Below are 13,300 nucleotides of genomic sequence, written 5' to 3' on the forward strand. Positions count from 1 at the left end.
GCATCAGTGGCAGTTGTGGCAGAAGCAGTGATCGGGGATCTGGCAGTGATTCCCCCCTGGGAAGGTTCTGAGCTGCAGACACACCATTTGTGCCTCTCCCCTGCGTGCTCATGGATAATAATGCTGCATTAGGGCCAATTACACGGTGTTATGGACACATGGCCAGGAGCAGCCCGTGACGGAGCCCTGGGGTAATTGGAGGAGACAGAAGGAAATGTTGGCTGTTAGWGCAGCCCTGCCCCACCAGCCTCTGCCCTGAGCTCTGCTGTTCCCTTGCATGTCTCACTCTCACAATCCAGGTTTGTCACAGAGAGAGGTAACCCAGCAACACCTTTTCACAATGTGCTGAGAGTTTTGAGTGGGAAAAGGAAGTGAGCGTCGTTATTTGACTTAGAGTAAAGCCCGCAGACACGTGGGAGCCTGTGCTTCCAGAGATGGGCTGGAGTTTGTAGGACTCCTGATATCAAATCCTGCCTGTTAGAAGGTTGTAAAGAACCTCCAGTGCCCAAACATAAAAGGCATTCAAAACCAGAGTAATCTACTACATGAGCTGGTGCCTTTGCAGATGTATTTCTCCATTTACCTTTCAATAAATGGGTCTGAATATTTCTTTCTGACAGAATTTTGCAAATGCTCTGGTGGTCAGCCAAACGTGACACAAAAGCAGCCTGGTGTGGATCAGGAACCTGAATTTAGGCCAGCACAGCAGACCTCTAATAACTATGGGAGATGCTTATTCAGCCTTGGGGAAAGTGTTTTCTCAATTTGGGTTAAAATGCCTCACTTTGGTTAGCTGTTTTGCGGATCAGCTGCAGAAATGGCACAGGAAAGGAAACCACTCCCTGCTCCTGACAGGTGACCAAGGGCATCCTCAGCACCCTTCAGGCTCTCCCCTGCCCCTTGCATTTGACTCTGCTCAGGCTGAAAACAAGAAACATCACTGTGGCTGTTGTGCTGTACTGATGACATCATGAAAATGTCTTGCACTTAGAAAACGGACATCTGCATGGTGTTTTCTCCTTTTGTCAGTGATAAATTAGGAGATTTTTTTTTTAAGTTGGGCTGTAGCAGGTGGTATTGTCATCAGTGTTGTGGATTTAACAGAAAACCCAACCCTCCTGTGTGTTTTCCCACTTGCAGTGTGACTAGAAGACATTAAGACAGTCATTATCTTACTAAATATTTAATGTTTCAGATACTTGTGTTGTGTAATGTTTTCTGACATAGAAGATCTTTTTGGTACCAAACAAGATTAGAACATGTGTATATGTTGTCACGAAAGTATTCTTTCAGATGGAAAACACTGACAGGCATTCTGATATTTATTATATGCTCTTATTATAYTAATTGAATTCTAAGTAAGGGAAAYWAAATCTCTGTGTAGTCTGTGATTTGCAGAATTCTCTGAGCATTGACCTGACAGCCTGGGATCTCTGCTCTCTGAATTAGTCCAAGGGACCTCAAAGGATGCTTGGAGTCTCTGAGTTTTTAAAATAAAATACTTAAGCTATTAGTAGGGCTTCCTTTTTTCTCAAGGTCTCTGCCATAAAAGTTGTGTGATTTCCTCTAGCATTAAAAGTATAATTTTTTTCTGACTCTGCTCAGTCCTATACAAGAAGTTGGAGAAAAGTGTGAAGAATAATGCATAAATATTACTGAAAAAAACCACAGACATGAGAGTCATTTCTGCAGGTTAGTGATTTTAATGTAATTACAATGAGTCTGGAATGAACAGCTCTTTGTCAGGGAACTGCAGTGGTGTCCATGAATTCGGAGCAAGTCAGAAGAGAACAAAAATGCAACTGCATGGAATTAAACTTGCACCAAAAGTTTGAGGGAGGAGATAAGCAATTGTTTTCAAATCGTGACAGGATTGCAGTCTGAGCACTCTTTCCTCTAGGAAAGCTCTGATTAGTAGGGGCCATAAATCAGGTTTATTCCTCAGCAGGAAGAAGGGAGCTCCACGTGTGCCTCTYGCTGGTTTGGCGAGTGGCAGAGCAGTGAGTGGGAGAGCAGCTCCTCTGGGGCTGTAAATCGCAGTCAGTGGGGCTGACAGCCCTCAGTGGTGGAGGATGTGCCATCCTGAGACTGCTGAGCTCACCTTACACATCTTCCAAGTAGTCCTTGGAGGATCCTTAGGGCTGCTGCAGTCTGCTTCTGCTTACCCTGCAAGATGTGACAAGGATCACAGCCCAAGGTGGGAAGTTGGCTGGCATAAATAATATTGTCTTTAACCCCAGGTTCCTGATTCAGCATTTTGGATGTGAATAGTTTACAGGGAGAGGACTTCCAAATGAGAGGACAGTGCTTTYTCAAGRGGTRTGTTGGGTTCTGGAAGAGGTGGRAGGTGTWAGGCTGAGGGGAACTCAGCAGAKGATGTTTCCCCATATGATGCTGGAGGAGTCAGAAGATGCTGGAAGTTTTCTATTTCTCACAGCTTCCTGGTATTTATGAATCTGTTTCTATGGATTTGAATTTGGGGTGGATCAATCTGAGGCTGTGACCTTGGAGCAGCCAGCAGACCACTGGAGCATCATTTATTTTTCCCCTTCATGTKCTAAAAATGCCTCTGTATTGTGTGTCCAGCCCTGTCAGGACACATCTCTTAAAACTCATTTCTGGGAAGGAGTGATGTGCACGATGGAAAGCTTTGCAGGATGTCCCCAGAGCACATCTGTACCTGAACACATTCCCATTGCAGAGTTCCCTGGGCACTGCRTGGCAGCTGAGTGCTCTGCAGGGGTAAATCCCTCTCTGCAGCTTCAGCCAGGCTCTGGTGCAGGCAGTTCACTGGCAATTAGTGCCCTTTGCAGTGTTTGGCCTCCTCTGTTCTGAAATAATTGCTGTTATCATAGATGTTTTATTGCCTTCATTATGGTTCACATTTAAATATCAATGAAATACTATTCTACTAAGTTATCAGTGCAGTAGMTGTCTGCTAGAGTTATCCCTGAAATTTGTGTTTAAGGAGAATATTAATTCAGCACTTAGGATTCTTAGAAGGAGGGTTGTATATTTGTCAATGAACTATGGGAAACCTTTGCTTGTTTGAAAATAAGCAAATATTTGAAACGTTTGCAAAAGCTGAGCCATTGTCATTTGATGCCTTGTGAGCAGAAATGCTCTGTGRTTGGAATAATGATTTGTCTGTTAAACAGAAACATTTTAAGGACTTTTAAAATATTTTTGAATCATGGAGTCAGACAGTAAGGGGTGACCTTTCTGCATGCAAATGAAGAACTGCACTGGGAGACAGGGATGTGTTCTCTGGCCTCAGTGCAGAAGGAAGCTCACTGTCACAGCCTCTTCTGCCTGGATCCATTCCACATCCTTTTGAAATCAATACAAAAAATCTCTCTTGAATTCCTATAGCCGCCATTGACTCCTGTAGTGCCACGTGGGACTGATTCAGACATCAGCTATGTATGTGATTSAATTTTTGTGACTTTTGGTGACTAAAGATGAGTTTACATGTGGCTTTTATTTATCACTTCATACCTAAAATCTTCATCTGTGTGCATAACTCAATGTAACAGGCAGCTAAGACAGAGTGTTGTCTCAGAATTGTATTTGTATGTTTACAGGGGAAAAAATGGTGGTGCGATTACAAATTCCATTTCTGAGCCCTGTTTGAACTTCCCGATGTGTAAAGAGCAAACAAATGCAGACCCTGAAGGGTGGGTGTGTTGATGTGTGTGTTCGTGCACTCTCAGTGGGTTTGTTCACTTTCTGAAATTGTGCAGGCTTGTTTGGCTCATTGGCCACACAAACCCTTGGTTACATCACTGGGTAGAYAGGGTAATGGAGCACCAGTGATTGTGTGACAGAGGGGTCCATTCTGCACCCCATAATGTGCCACAGTGGCACACAGCTGTCACCATGGCCTTAGCTGGGGGTGCTCCCTGCCAGCACTGCAGCCCCAGCACAGCAGGGCCCTGCAGGAACAGCTGCCAGGGTGGTGRCAGCTCCAGGATCTGACCTTTTCCTGCTGAAGCTGACAGTGTTTCCCTCTTCATCTCGTCCTTTAAGTTTTTAGCAGCCTCCTTTGAGCCCTTGCATACTGAGAACCTGAACGCACAAACCCAGCAGTTTGTACACTCGTTGATCCCAACACTTGGCTGTGTGTTTCTTGCCCAGTTTTTAATACCTTCAGGTTTTCCAGAGATTCTGGGATGAACACACGTTGTACTGTAAGTTATCATGTGCTGAGACCCTTACCAGCCTGCTGTGTGAATGTGTGTGACTGGTACAGCTCTCTGGCAGAGATCCCACATGCAGATTCCAGATTTTCCAAACTCTGCTTTTACTGACATMACTCTGCTCGCAGATTTGGAAAGGAAGGGTGATTGTGCTCTGTTGGTGCAGTTTTCTGCCATGGGTGTGTCAGCCCCCAAGCTGGCTCCAGATTGGCAGTGCACCCATCTGCTGTGCTGGAATCCAGCTCTGATCCTGCTGCTGGAGTGCCTGGGTGCTGGCCTGCCAGGATGCAGCACAGCAGCAGCAATAAAACATGCTGCCAGTGCCAGAGCTGCTGCCAGCCTGCTCCTGAGCATGCCTGTGCAGAGCCAGGGTACCCTGCAACCTCCTGGCTTTGCCAGTGGGTGTGTGTGTGTTCCTGTGTACCCAAAACCCCAGTTATTATAGGGTAAAATCTAATTTGTTTTAATATTCTGATGRTTTTGATCATGGTTCTGCCAGGAGATTGCTAGGCAGAATGGTAAAAATGTTTTTGAGCTGGCAGATGACCAAGAAAGTGAGTTAACTCCTGAAAAGCTTTGCTGGAGTCTTTGATTAAATGTCCTGTATAAATMCATGACAGGAACTGATAAATGGTTCAGGAAAGGATGGTGTGCCTGTGGGTTCATTCAGCAGGTATTTTCTCCAGCATATCCATAAACACACAAAAGCACTGTGTGACCCTGTGGAATTCTGTGCCCTGGTAGGAAGGGGAGGTTGGTCCTTGCTCTGGTGCTGTGGGCACCCCACATTTCAGACAGGCAGTGGCCAGAGTGGCCACACTGGACAGAGTGGTCACCAGCCCCGTCTGTTCTCACGGCAAACCTAATGTATTTGCAGCTTTGGTGCACTCACAGCACGGCAATTACGCCCTGTGTTGAAGTGCTTTCCATTTCCTGTGCCATCTTGATAAACTTTATAGCTTCTAATTTGCTGGAGAGTCATTGATGTGATTAGGAGCTCACAAATGGGAGCAGCAGGCTCAGCTGATGTAGTGCAGTCCCTCCTCAGGAGCTCCAGGGGGGTCCCTGCAGCCCCCAGATCATTTTGTCTCAGGCTGAGCTTTGCTGGAGCAGCAGCAGCAGCCATCCTTCGTGCCGGGGGCAGGACATGCTTTAGTGCAGCCGGTTCCACCTCCCGTGTGCTTTTCCAAAAGGAAAGGCAGGAGAGGGAGCGCTGGATCCCGGGAGCAGTGGGAGCTGTGTGCCCGTGCCAGGGGCTGTGCTGAGCAGCAGCTCTCTTGCAGTGCTGTGCCTGAGTCATGTCCCCACAGTCCAGTGGCACCAGGTTTCCAAGCGAAGTGGCAGCTGAACCCACAGGTCTGGATGTGTTCCAGCATTGATAAAAACTCTTCTGCACCCCTCCTSACCCAGATGTGGTAATCAGCTACTCCAGCCACCCTTCTGCTGCTGTTGGTTGCTGTCCCTGAGCAATGTCTTCCATGGTGTGTCACAAATTGTCAGAGATATTGGGGAGTGTATCTCACTGCTCACAGCCAGGCACGTTTATTACCAAGGATTTTACTGTAAATAGTGTGTTGTTGAAGAAATGCAAATAATTGATTGATCTATTCTCTTTTGTCTCTTTTTTTTCCCCTCTCCTAACAGTACCCTCAACAACAACAACATCACCCGCATTCCTGTCACCAGCTTCAATCACATGCCAAAGATCAGGACTCTGTGAGTAGCATCTTCTAATATTATAACACCATAATGCTGCTGTAAGACAACTTTTTGGCTGTTTGTTATCTGTGATGATCTCATKTCAGTCTCTCAGGGTGGCTGCAGGGCTGGGGAGCCCCTGGTGAGCCTGGGCAGGGCTGGGAAGGTGGCTGCTGCCACAGGGCCCTGAGAGCCAYTGCTCTGGATTTGCCCAGCGTTAAGAGCCAGTTTTATCAAGATTGTGAATTTACCCGGAAAAGAAACTGGCTTTTTTTTTTTTCCCATGGGAAAATCCATAATGCGAAATCTTTTCCAAGCTGGAACATCATCAAGATCGTAAAAGCTGCTCAGATGGATCAAATTATTGAATTTTGKTAATATCCTGTGTTTAAATGCCATTTATTCTTTTCAAATTCAAAATACTAATTTCTGAAACAAGGCATTTTTAAAGGACATAACAAAAGCATTTTTCCAGATACTTTTTGAAGCAAAATGTCACTGATTCTGGTGCTTCTTTTTTTTTTGTTTTGTTTTTATAAAAGCTTCTCATATATCAAATCCATTTGGTTTTGAGCTGGATGCCATTGCACTGGAAAAGCTCTGTTCTTTAGTAGATCAAAATACAAAGACTGTGAAATTAGACTGAGCATTTGTATAATTTAGCCATAGCCTACCAAAACCATTTTCTTTATGTAAATTATTTCTGTAAATTCCTTTTGGGAATACACAGCTTCAAGAAAAGTCACGTMTGAACAAAGCATCTCTGTTTTTCCTCCAGATCCTCAAACTCATCCAAGATGTATTTAATTCTAAAGGCAAAGAAAGGGAAATAGTAGCAAACCTGAAAATTTACTGTGCCACTGAAAAAATAAAATACTTCAAAGATGCGATACACACGTGTTTGAAATCAAATAACAAAATTGAAAGAAGAGGGCTCTTACTTATGTCAATCTCTGTAAGATAACCTCTGACTTAAATTTACATTCTTCATTAAATGATGACATTATTAGATCTTAATGTAAGTAATTAAATGGAAATGAGATGTTTGTCTTTYGGAAGAGAATGGATAAAGAAGATGAAGTTGTAGAGTTGAGGTTCCTGGAGTTTTGCCTTTTCTTRTTYAGYCACAGTGGTCCAGAAGATTTTCCTGGCTGTTCCAGATTMGCCAGTGTTGTCTGTTAGCAGAGCTCAGTGCCTTCAGTGCCTTCTGCCATTTTCCTTTTAGTTTAATTTCAGAGATGGCTTTGTATACAGCTCCCTGGAGACTTACACTGACTAATCCCCCTCTGCTGTAATTAAGGGAAAAAAAAAGAAAAGAAAAGGAAAAAAAAGGGGGGAAGGAAGTCATAAATAGGATTTACAAAGGGAAGCTTTTCTATTGAATTCTGAGAGACACGTTTTATAGAACATGAATGCTGGCCCACTCTAAAAGGATTTGCTGGAAATTTAATTTAGGGTCTATGGATAAAAGGGCAACTTTAGCAAACTTGCATTTGTATTCATTCACCTTCTGTTCCTAAAGTCAGTTTCATCAATATCAGGTGACAGGTTTCAGTCTCCAAAGACTGCCAAATAACACACAGTGCCCTTAGCAGGTCAGTTGAGGGATTTGAATAAAGATATGATTTTGGACAAGATGCTGATATTCTCCAAAGTTTCTTGTTGGAAATGGATCATGAATGATGTTCCTCACAGTTTGATGAATCTGTTTTCTTAAAAAATGGTCATCAGTCTGTCCACCTTCCCGGATAGCCTCACACTTAGATGTGCTTTTTTTTTTAAGTTTTTGTAGGAAATCGCTGCTGTGAATGTTCCTTCAGTAGGGATGAGCCCTTCTCCCCATCAGCTGGGCCCAGCACAGTGTGGACACTGCTGTCCCTGTGTGTCTCTTACACTCTGGTCAGATCCATCAGCAGCACATTTGGGGATCCTCCTGCTGCAGCTCTGTGTGCTCTGATGGTGCTGTGAATAACCAGCTTTTCTTCATGGCTCTCAAAACTATCTGCCCATTTTAAAATAGAGAAGAAAATTGAAAAAGTGTATTAACCTTGAACATGACCATTCAGGGGAAGGAAGAGCAAATGCCAGCGAGTTTTGAAGCATTGAAGAATTCTTTACTAAAATCAGCTCTTCTGTGCTAACRTTTTTTAGTTAACTGTCTCTTCTGTTCTTAAGTTTCATTGATCTTTAGCCTTGATTGGAAGTGRCAGGAATTAGTTTTTATTGATCTGCTTTCCTTTGCTTGAAACAGCTTTATTTATGATAAAGCATGTTCCCTCCACCTATTTGCTTAATAGTGAATGTCCTGTTGTCTCTGCATTTGTGAGTGACTGCTGAGACAGGTAATTACATTATTTCTTTCAATTTTTTTATTTAAGGGTAAACTGAACATGTGTGAAATCACTTCAGTGTTTTTTGTATTCACAGGGAATTCATTTATAATGTTTCTGAAGTACTGTGAAAAGCTTTCTTGAGGCTGTATTTATTAATATAATTATCAAAAATATGTTCTGATAGGCTGCTTTGGTAAGTTGATAGGGTCACTAAGGGGTATCCTCTCCAAAGCAAAGCATGGAATATCTGTGCAAAAACAGGAGCAGATGACCAGRAGGGCACTGCTGAGGCAGAGAGGGGTGGTTTGCTCTACAAACSAGCAAACCCCAGAACCCAGATAAATCAATTTAATGAGGGGAAAAAMCCCAACTCACAGTACTCAGAAACTGCCAAACCCTAAACCTTTCTTGGAAACTGTGCTTTTTTCAGTTATGCCTGCCTGCATCCATACAGGGGGTGCAGGGAATGGCAGGGGATGAGCTCGGTTCCAGTTCCAGAAGGAAAATGATCCTGASTATCATTGTTGGCTGCTGTGGTGGGCAGGATGAGATTTTGAGGATTTAAATGAAGTGCTGAATCTCTTAGATTACAACRAAGTCTTAACTTAAAATGACCTCTGGCTAGATCGTATTGTGTATTTATTTGTCCTTTCATTCAAAAAAGGGCAAGTTAATGGTTCATAACAACCAAACATTTTACTAGAAATCTAACTTACTSCATCTTCAATTAAATAGCTTCACAATCCCTAAACTCAGGGTCTTCCAGCCATCCTTCTYGGACAATTACATTTCACAGTGCTCCCAGGAGATTACAGGATAAACTCTCAGTTCCAGATTTGTGGGTTTTTTTTTTTCCTTCACTGTGGCTGTCCACCCCAGACATACAAATCTGGGGACTGTCAGCACAGGCACCACTGTTGAGCTTCGCTGCTGCTGTGCTGTAGGCACAACTCTGAGACATTTAAAATCTTTGGAGAATGGACGAGGCTGAATCCGGTGCACACCAATTGTGTGCCTGTAATATCAGTGAATAATGCTTTGTCTAACCATTTCTGACAGGATTTTTAATCTGGTTCATTGTTTCRTTTGGTGCAACATCACATATGCATGAATCGTTACAGGAACGGAATAATTAACGCCCTGGACTTTTGTTTTGACCTAAAGTTTGGTAGCTGTTTAAATGACCAGATTTGTTCCCTGAASCCACCATCATTTTGCAGATGTGGTAATGGTTCTGCAAGTCACTGGTGCCAGGCATGGAGCATGTGGGGCTGGGAGATGATCATGAATGGATTTTTCATGAGCTGAAAATTCCTGTCTAGATCCTTCATCCTTGTGTTAAATTGCCACAGGAAAAAGAGCATTGATGAACTTGTACRGGCAGCACAGAGACAGAAATGGTACCAGTAGCCTTGGATGTTTTATTTTGCCTGTCTTTTCCCAGAATATTTTGAGTTGGAAGGAACCCATAAGCATCATCAAGTCCAGTGAATGGCCCATGCAGGGGTCAGACCCACAATGTTGGTGTTATTAACACCAGGCTCCAACCAGCTGAGCTAACGGGGAGGGATTCTTTCTCTCCTTCTCTCCACCTCTCCCCAAAGGAGGGAGAAGAGGAAAGAATCACTCATCCTCCTGCTCTTCAGCCTGGTCCTCATGTTTAGACAAGCCATCCTTTGAATTCACCCAGACATCTCACATTCATGCAGTTTGTTCTGATACGAAATCACAAGCAAAGCGATTATGTGGAGCAATCTTAAATTCTGCATATTTTTWCCTCTAGAATGGCTAGCTGTAGGTGGATCATTATTAAACTTCATTTTCCCAAAACATCATAAATAATAGCACGAATTTATATCTGGCCTTTGTGTAACATTCCATGGCAATGAGGGCAGTCAAGCCCTGASCCATCTGTGAGCAAGACCCTACAGYGATCCCRCTGAAAGGCAGCAGAGAGCGGGGCAGATCTTCATCGCTTTATTTGCGGAGAAAATGTTTTATAGAAGGTTCAAGAACTCAGCAATAACGGTGTGTTTGCTGTGTCTCCTGCAGGCGGCTCCACTCCAATTTCCTGCACTGTGACTGCCACCTGGCCTGGCTGTCGGACTGGCTGCGCCAGCGCCGCACCATCGGCCAGTTCACCTTCTGCCTGGCGCCCGTCGGCCTGCGCGGCTTCCTCGTGGCCGAGGTGCAGAAGAAGGACTTTRTCTGCTCTGGTAATGGTGCCATTACTCTTTTATCTATCAGCTGAGTGTCTCTCATCGCTATTCCATAAAAAAACAGTGTGGAAAATGGCTGTGTTGTGTTTGAATGCAAACAGCAGCGATCCTTGGTTTTATCATTGCTGAACTCTATGGGAGGAGATTAGATTGTTGGGGTTTTTCTCAGCTTTGTAAGAATTATTGGATTCCAGTTAACRTTTTGGTTCTCAAATTACTTCTTCTGCTTTAACATTGCCAATGATATCAACGTAAGAAATCAATTAAGTGTGGATAATTTGGTGTTTTTCTCAAGGGAGGAGGTCTACAGCTGACTGGAATACAAAAGAAAGGAAATAGAAAATGCAAATCTGAATCTGTTGACAAATGGTTGGACTTTAGAACATGAGGAACAGATTTTATCCCAGGGACTGGAACAGGATTCTTAGGGAGCCAGTGCACTTTGCTGTTCTTCAAGTTTCCACACTGATAAATGAGGCTGATGATACTCACAAATCATGTGTCTGTAGGCTGGGCCGATTCATCAAGTCTCTGGGACTGCGCTTGGCTCTTGTGTGGTAGAAATACATTTTCCTAAAAGGAGAAGGAAAAGAGCAAAAGAAAAAAAATMAAAAARTGGAAAAAGAARTCTCTGAGTTGGGTTGAAAGGAAGGATCTGGTGGAGGAGCTGCTTGGCGGTGTGGGTGCTGTGGAAAAAAAGATATCAGATGTGAGTTTGGAGGTAGTTTTGCAGCCCCAGTGGTGACACAGGGAGCTTTTTACAGARCTGATGTGAGCCCTAATCTTGACASACWGAGARAATTGTGYTTTRTTCTTTATTMCTCACARCCTRTGAGCCCTAAACTGGATACACTGATGGTCTGATGGAAATACAGCAGAGCTGCTCATGCTAGAAATGTTTTYGGAATGCATTTTTTGTATCGTTTCATTTACATGTGACAAAGTAAGAGAAACAGATGCACTTGGAGAAGAGATGTTTGACCCCACTTAAATATGGTTAATTAATGCCCCAGTCTTAGAGGTGTGCAGAAGTGTTATGGGCACATAGAAAGTTGTGCACAGTGGTCTTTGAGCAGGATATTCAAGAGTGSAGAGCAGCTTCAACACTGGTGAGGAGGTGATACCCAGAATATCTGTTAAGTTACATCAAAAGTTTAACAAAAAAAAGTTTAGAAATGTAACAGTCTTGGGAGATGAAGGATAAAAGAAATGGATAAATGAATTAAGCTATTAGTAGAAGCTAATTTTACCAAAGAGGCAACCACAGCTTTTTTTTTCCCTCATGAAATGAAGTCTTAGATGGAGCATGAGTTCAGCTATTTGGATTTATGATACAGTGAAGTGAAGGAAAATGAGTTGTTAAGTCAGGAGGAGAGATAATAATTGCTGAATGAGAAATGTAATGTGAGCAGAACTCATTTAAATGGGGTTGCCTGTGCAGACTATGACTTCCAAAAGAGACAAGATTTTTAGCAGTTGCCTGTTGGACCAAGAAGATGTAGGCATTCTCTCAAGATTTCCCTGCTTTCRTAAAAAATATAAAATAATGAAAATTAACAGAAAGAAATTTTCAGTGAGACAGTCCATCAACTGTATCCCTGTAACTCTCATTTGGGAAATGAAATGAAATGTACTGAAAAAGRAATTCATTTGGAGAGCTCATTTTGGTGGCGGGTTTCGCTGAGAACTCAGCTCAGTACATGCTGGTTGGACAAAAACCTACTTGGACAGCTAGTTTAAAGAGGATATAAATCTTCCCCTCTCCTTATTACAATTCTTATACCTGATTTTACAGCCTAATTTGTTAATGTGTGACTATGAAGTCAAACTAGGACAGGCAGTGGAGAGTGAGCTGAACTTGTCTTTCTGCAAAGGAATTTTACAGAAGTTAAGGTAATAAGAATTATTGTAACCAGCCTCCAGCTGGCAGGGAGAGCCACCTTTGCATCACAGTTAGGGAGAGCTGAAAAATAAAATGGTGAACTGCTCTGCTGAAATATGGGCTCAGACTCTTCAAGCACTCGTGTTTTTAYGGCAGTGGGAATGTCATAACAGCAAAAAACATCTCAGTTTTTCCTTCACTGTGAAATGGGCTTCATCAGAGCATTCCCTCTCAAAACTGGTGCTGCTGGGTGCTTCAGGGGAGAAAGAGCAGAATCATTGGGGAAAGGAGAAACCCAACACTGAAAACCTGGCTTCTCTTTTTTCTTTGAACCCTATGCAAAAATAGTGATGTTTTATAATTTTATGGCAGATGTTCCTTTGGAAACAGATTTTGAATGCTGTATAGCAATTTGGAAAAGAATAACTTAACCAATGGTGGAGAAGTGCCATAAATAAAACCCAAATTGCTGGATTCCCTCTGGACATGCCCTGCACCGTGGTGTTTATRAGCATTAGGTGCAAAGTCTCACAAGAAAGTGTTGCTGTAGTCAATGTGCAGGTGTAGCCAGGTGAACTGAGTCATACCTGTGTAACCTGACAGGCAGCCTTTCAAAAATGTCCTTCAGTCTGGTCACTCAAAGCATAAAAAAGCTGATTCATGTGGTGCCTGCAGGTCACCTGTGAGCAGTGGAGAGGCTGTTCCAGGTTGGCCTTGTTTGAACATTTGGCTCAGGGCTGAAGGGGAAGGTGCAGGATTCAACAAGGCACAGCGTTGCACAGATATCTGGGTGTGTTTCACATGGATCATTGTGGATATCACGATGGATATTGGGGTGTGTTTCCCATGGATAGGGGGTGTATTTCCCATTGATAAATGGGTGTATTTCCCATTGATATATGGGTGTATTTCACATGGATATTGGGGTGTGGTTCCCATGGATAGGGGGTATTTTTCCCATTGATATAT

General features: G+C 43.2%; 1 protein-coding gene across 1 annotated transcript in view; it reads left to right on the forward strand.

Annotated features, from left to right (window-relative positions):
* LOC130580903 (slit homolog 3 protein-like) overlaps window positions 1-13,300 on the forward strand; it is a 397,748-nt gene that overhangs the window by 274,504 nt on the left and 109,944 nt on the right. Inside the window, exons 7-8 of the mRNA XM_057378685.1 lie at window positions 5,844-5,915; window positions 10,283-10,446. Of these exons, the coding sequence (XP_057234668.1) occupies window positions 5,844-5,915; window positions 10,283-10,446 (236 nt within the window). The remainder of the gene's footprint in view (window positions 1-5,843; window positions 5,916-10,282; window positions 10,447-13,300) is intronic.

The sequence above is a fragment of the Malurus melanocephalus genome, unplaced genomic scaffold, assembly GCF_030028575.1.
Source record: "Malurus melanocephalus ecotype Western Australia unplaced genomic scaffold, MMel_1.1 scaffold_370, whole genome shotgun sequence".
Classification (NCBI taxonomy): domain Eukaryota; kingdom Metazoa; phylum Chordata; class Aves; order Passeriformes; family Maluridae; genus Malurus; species Malurus melanocephalus.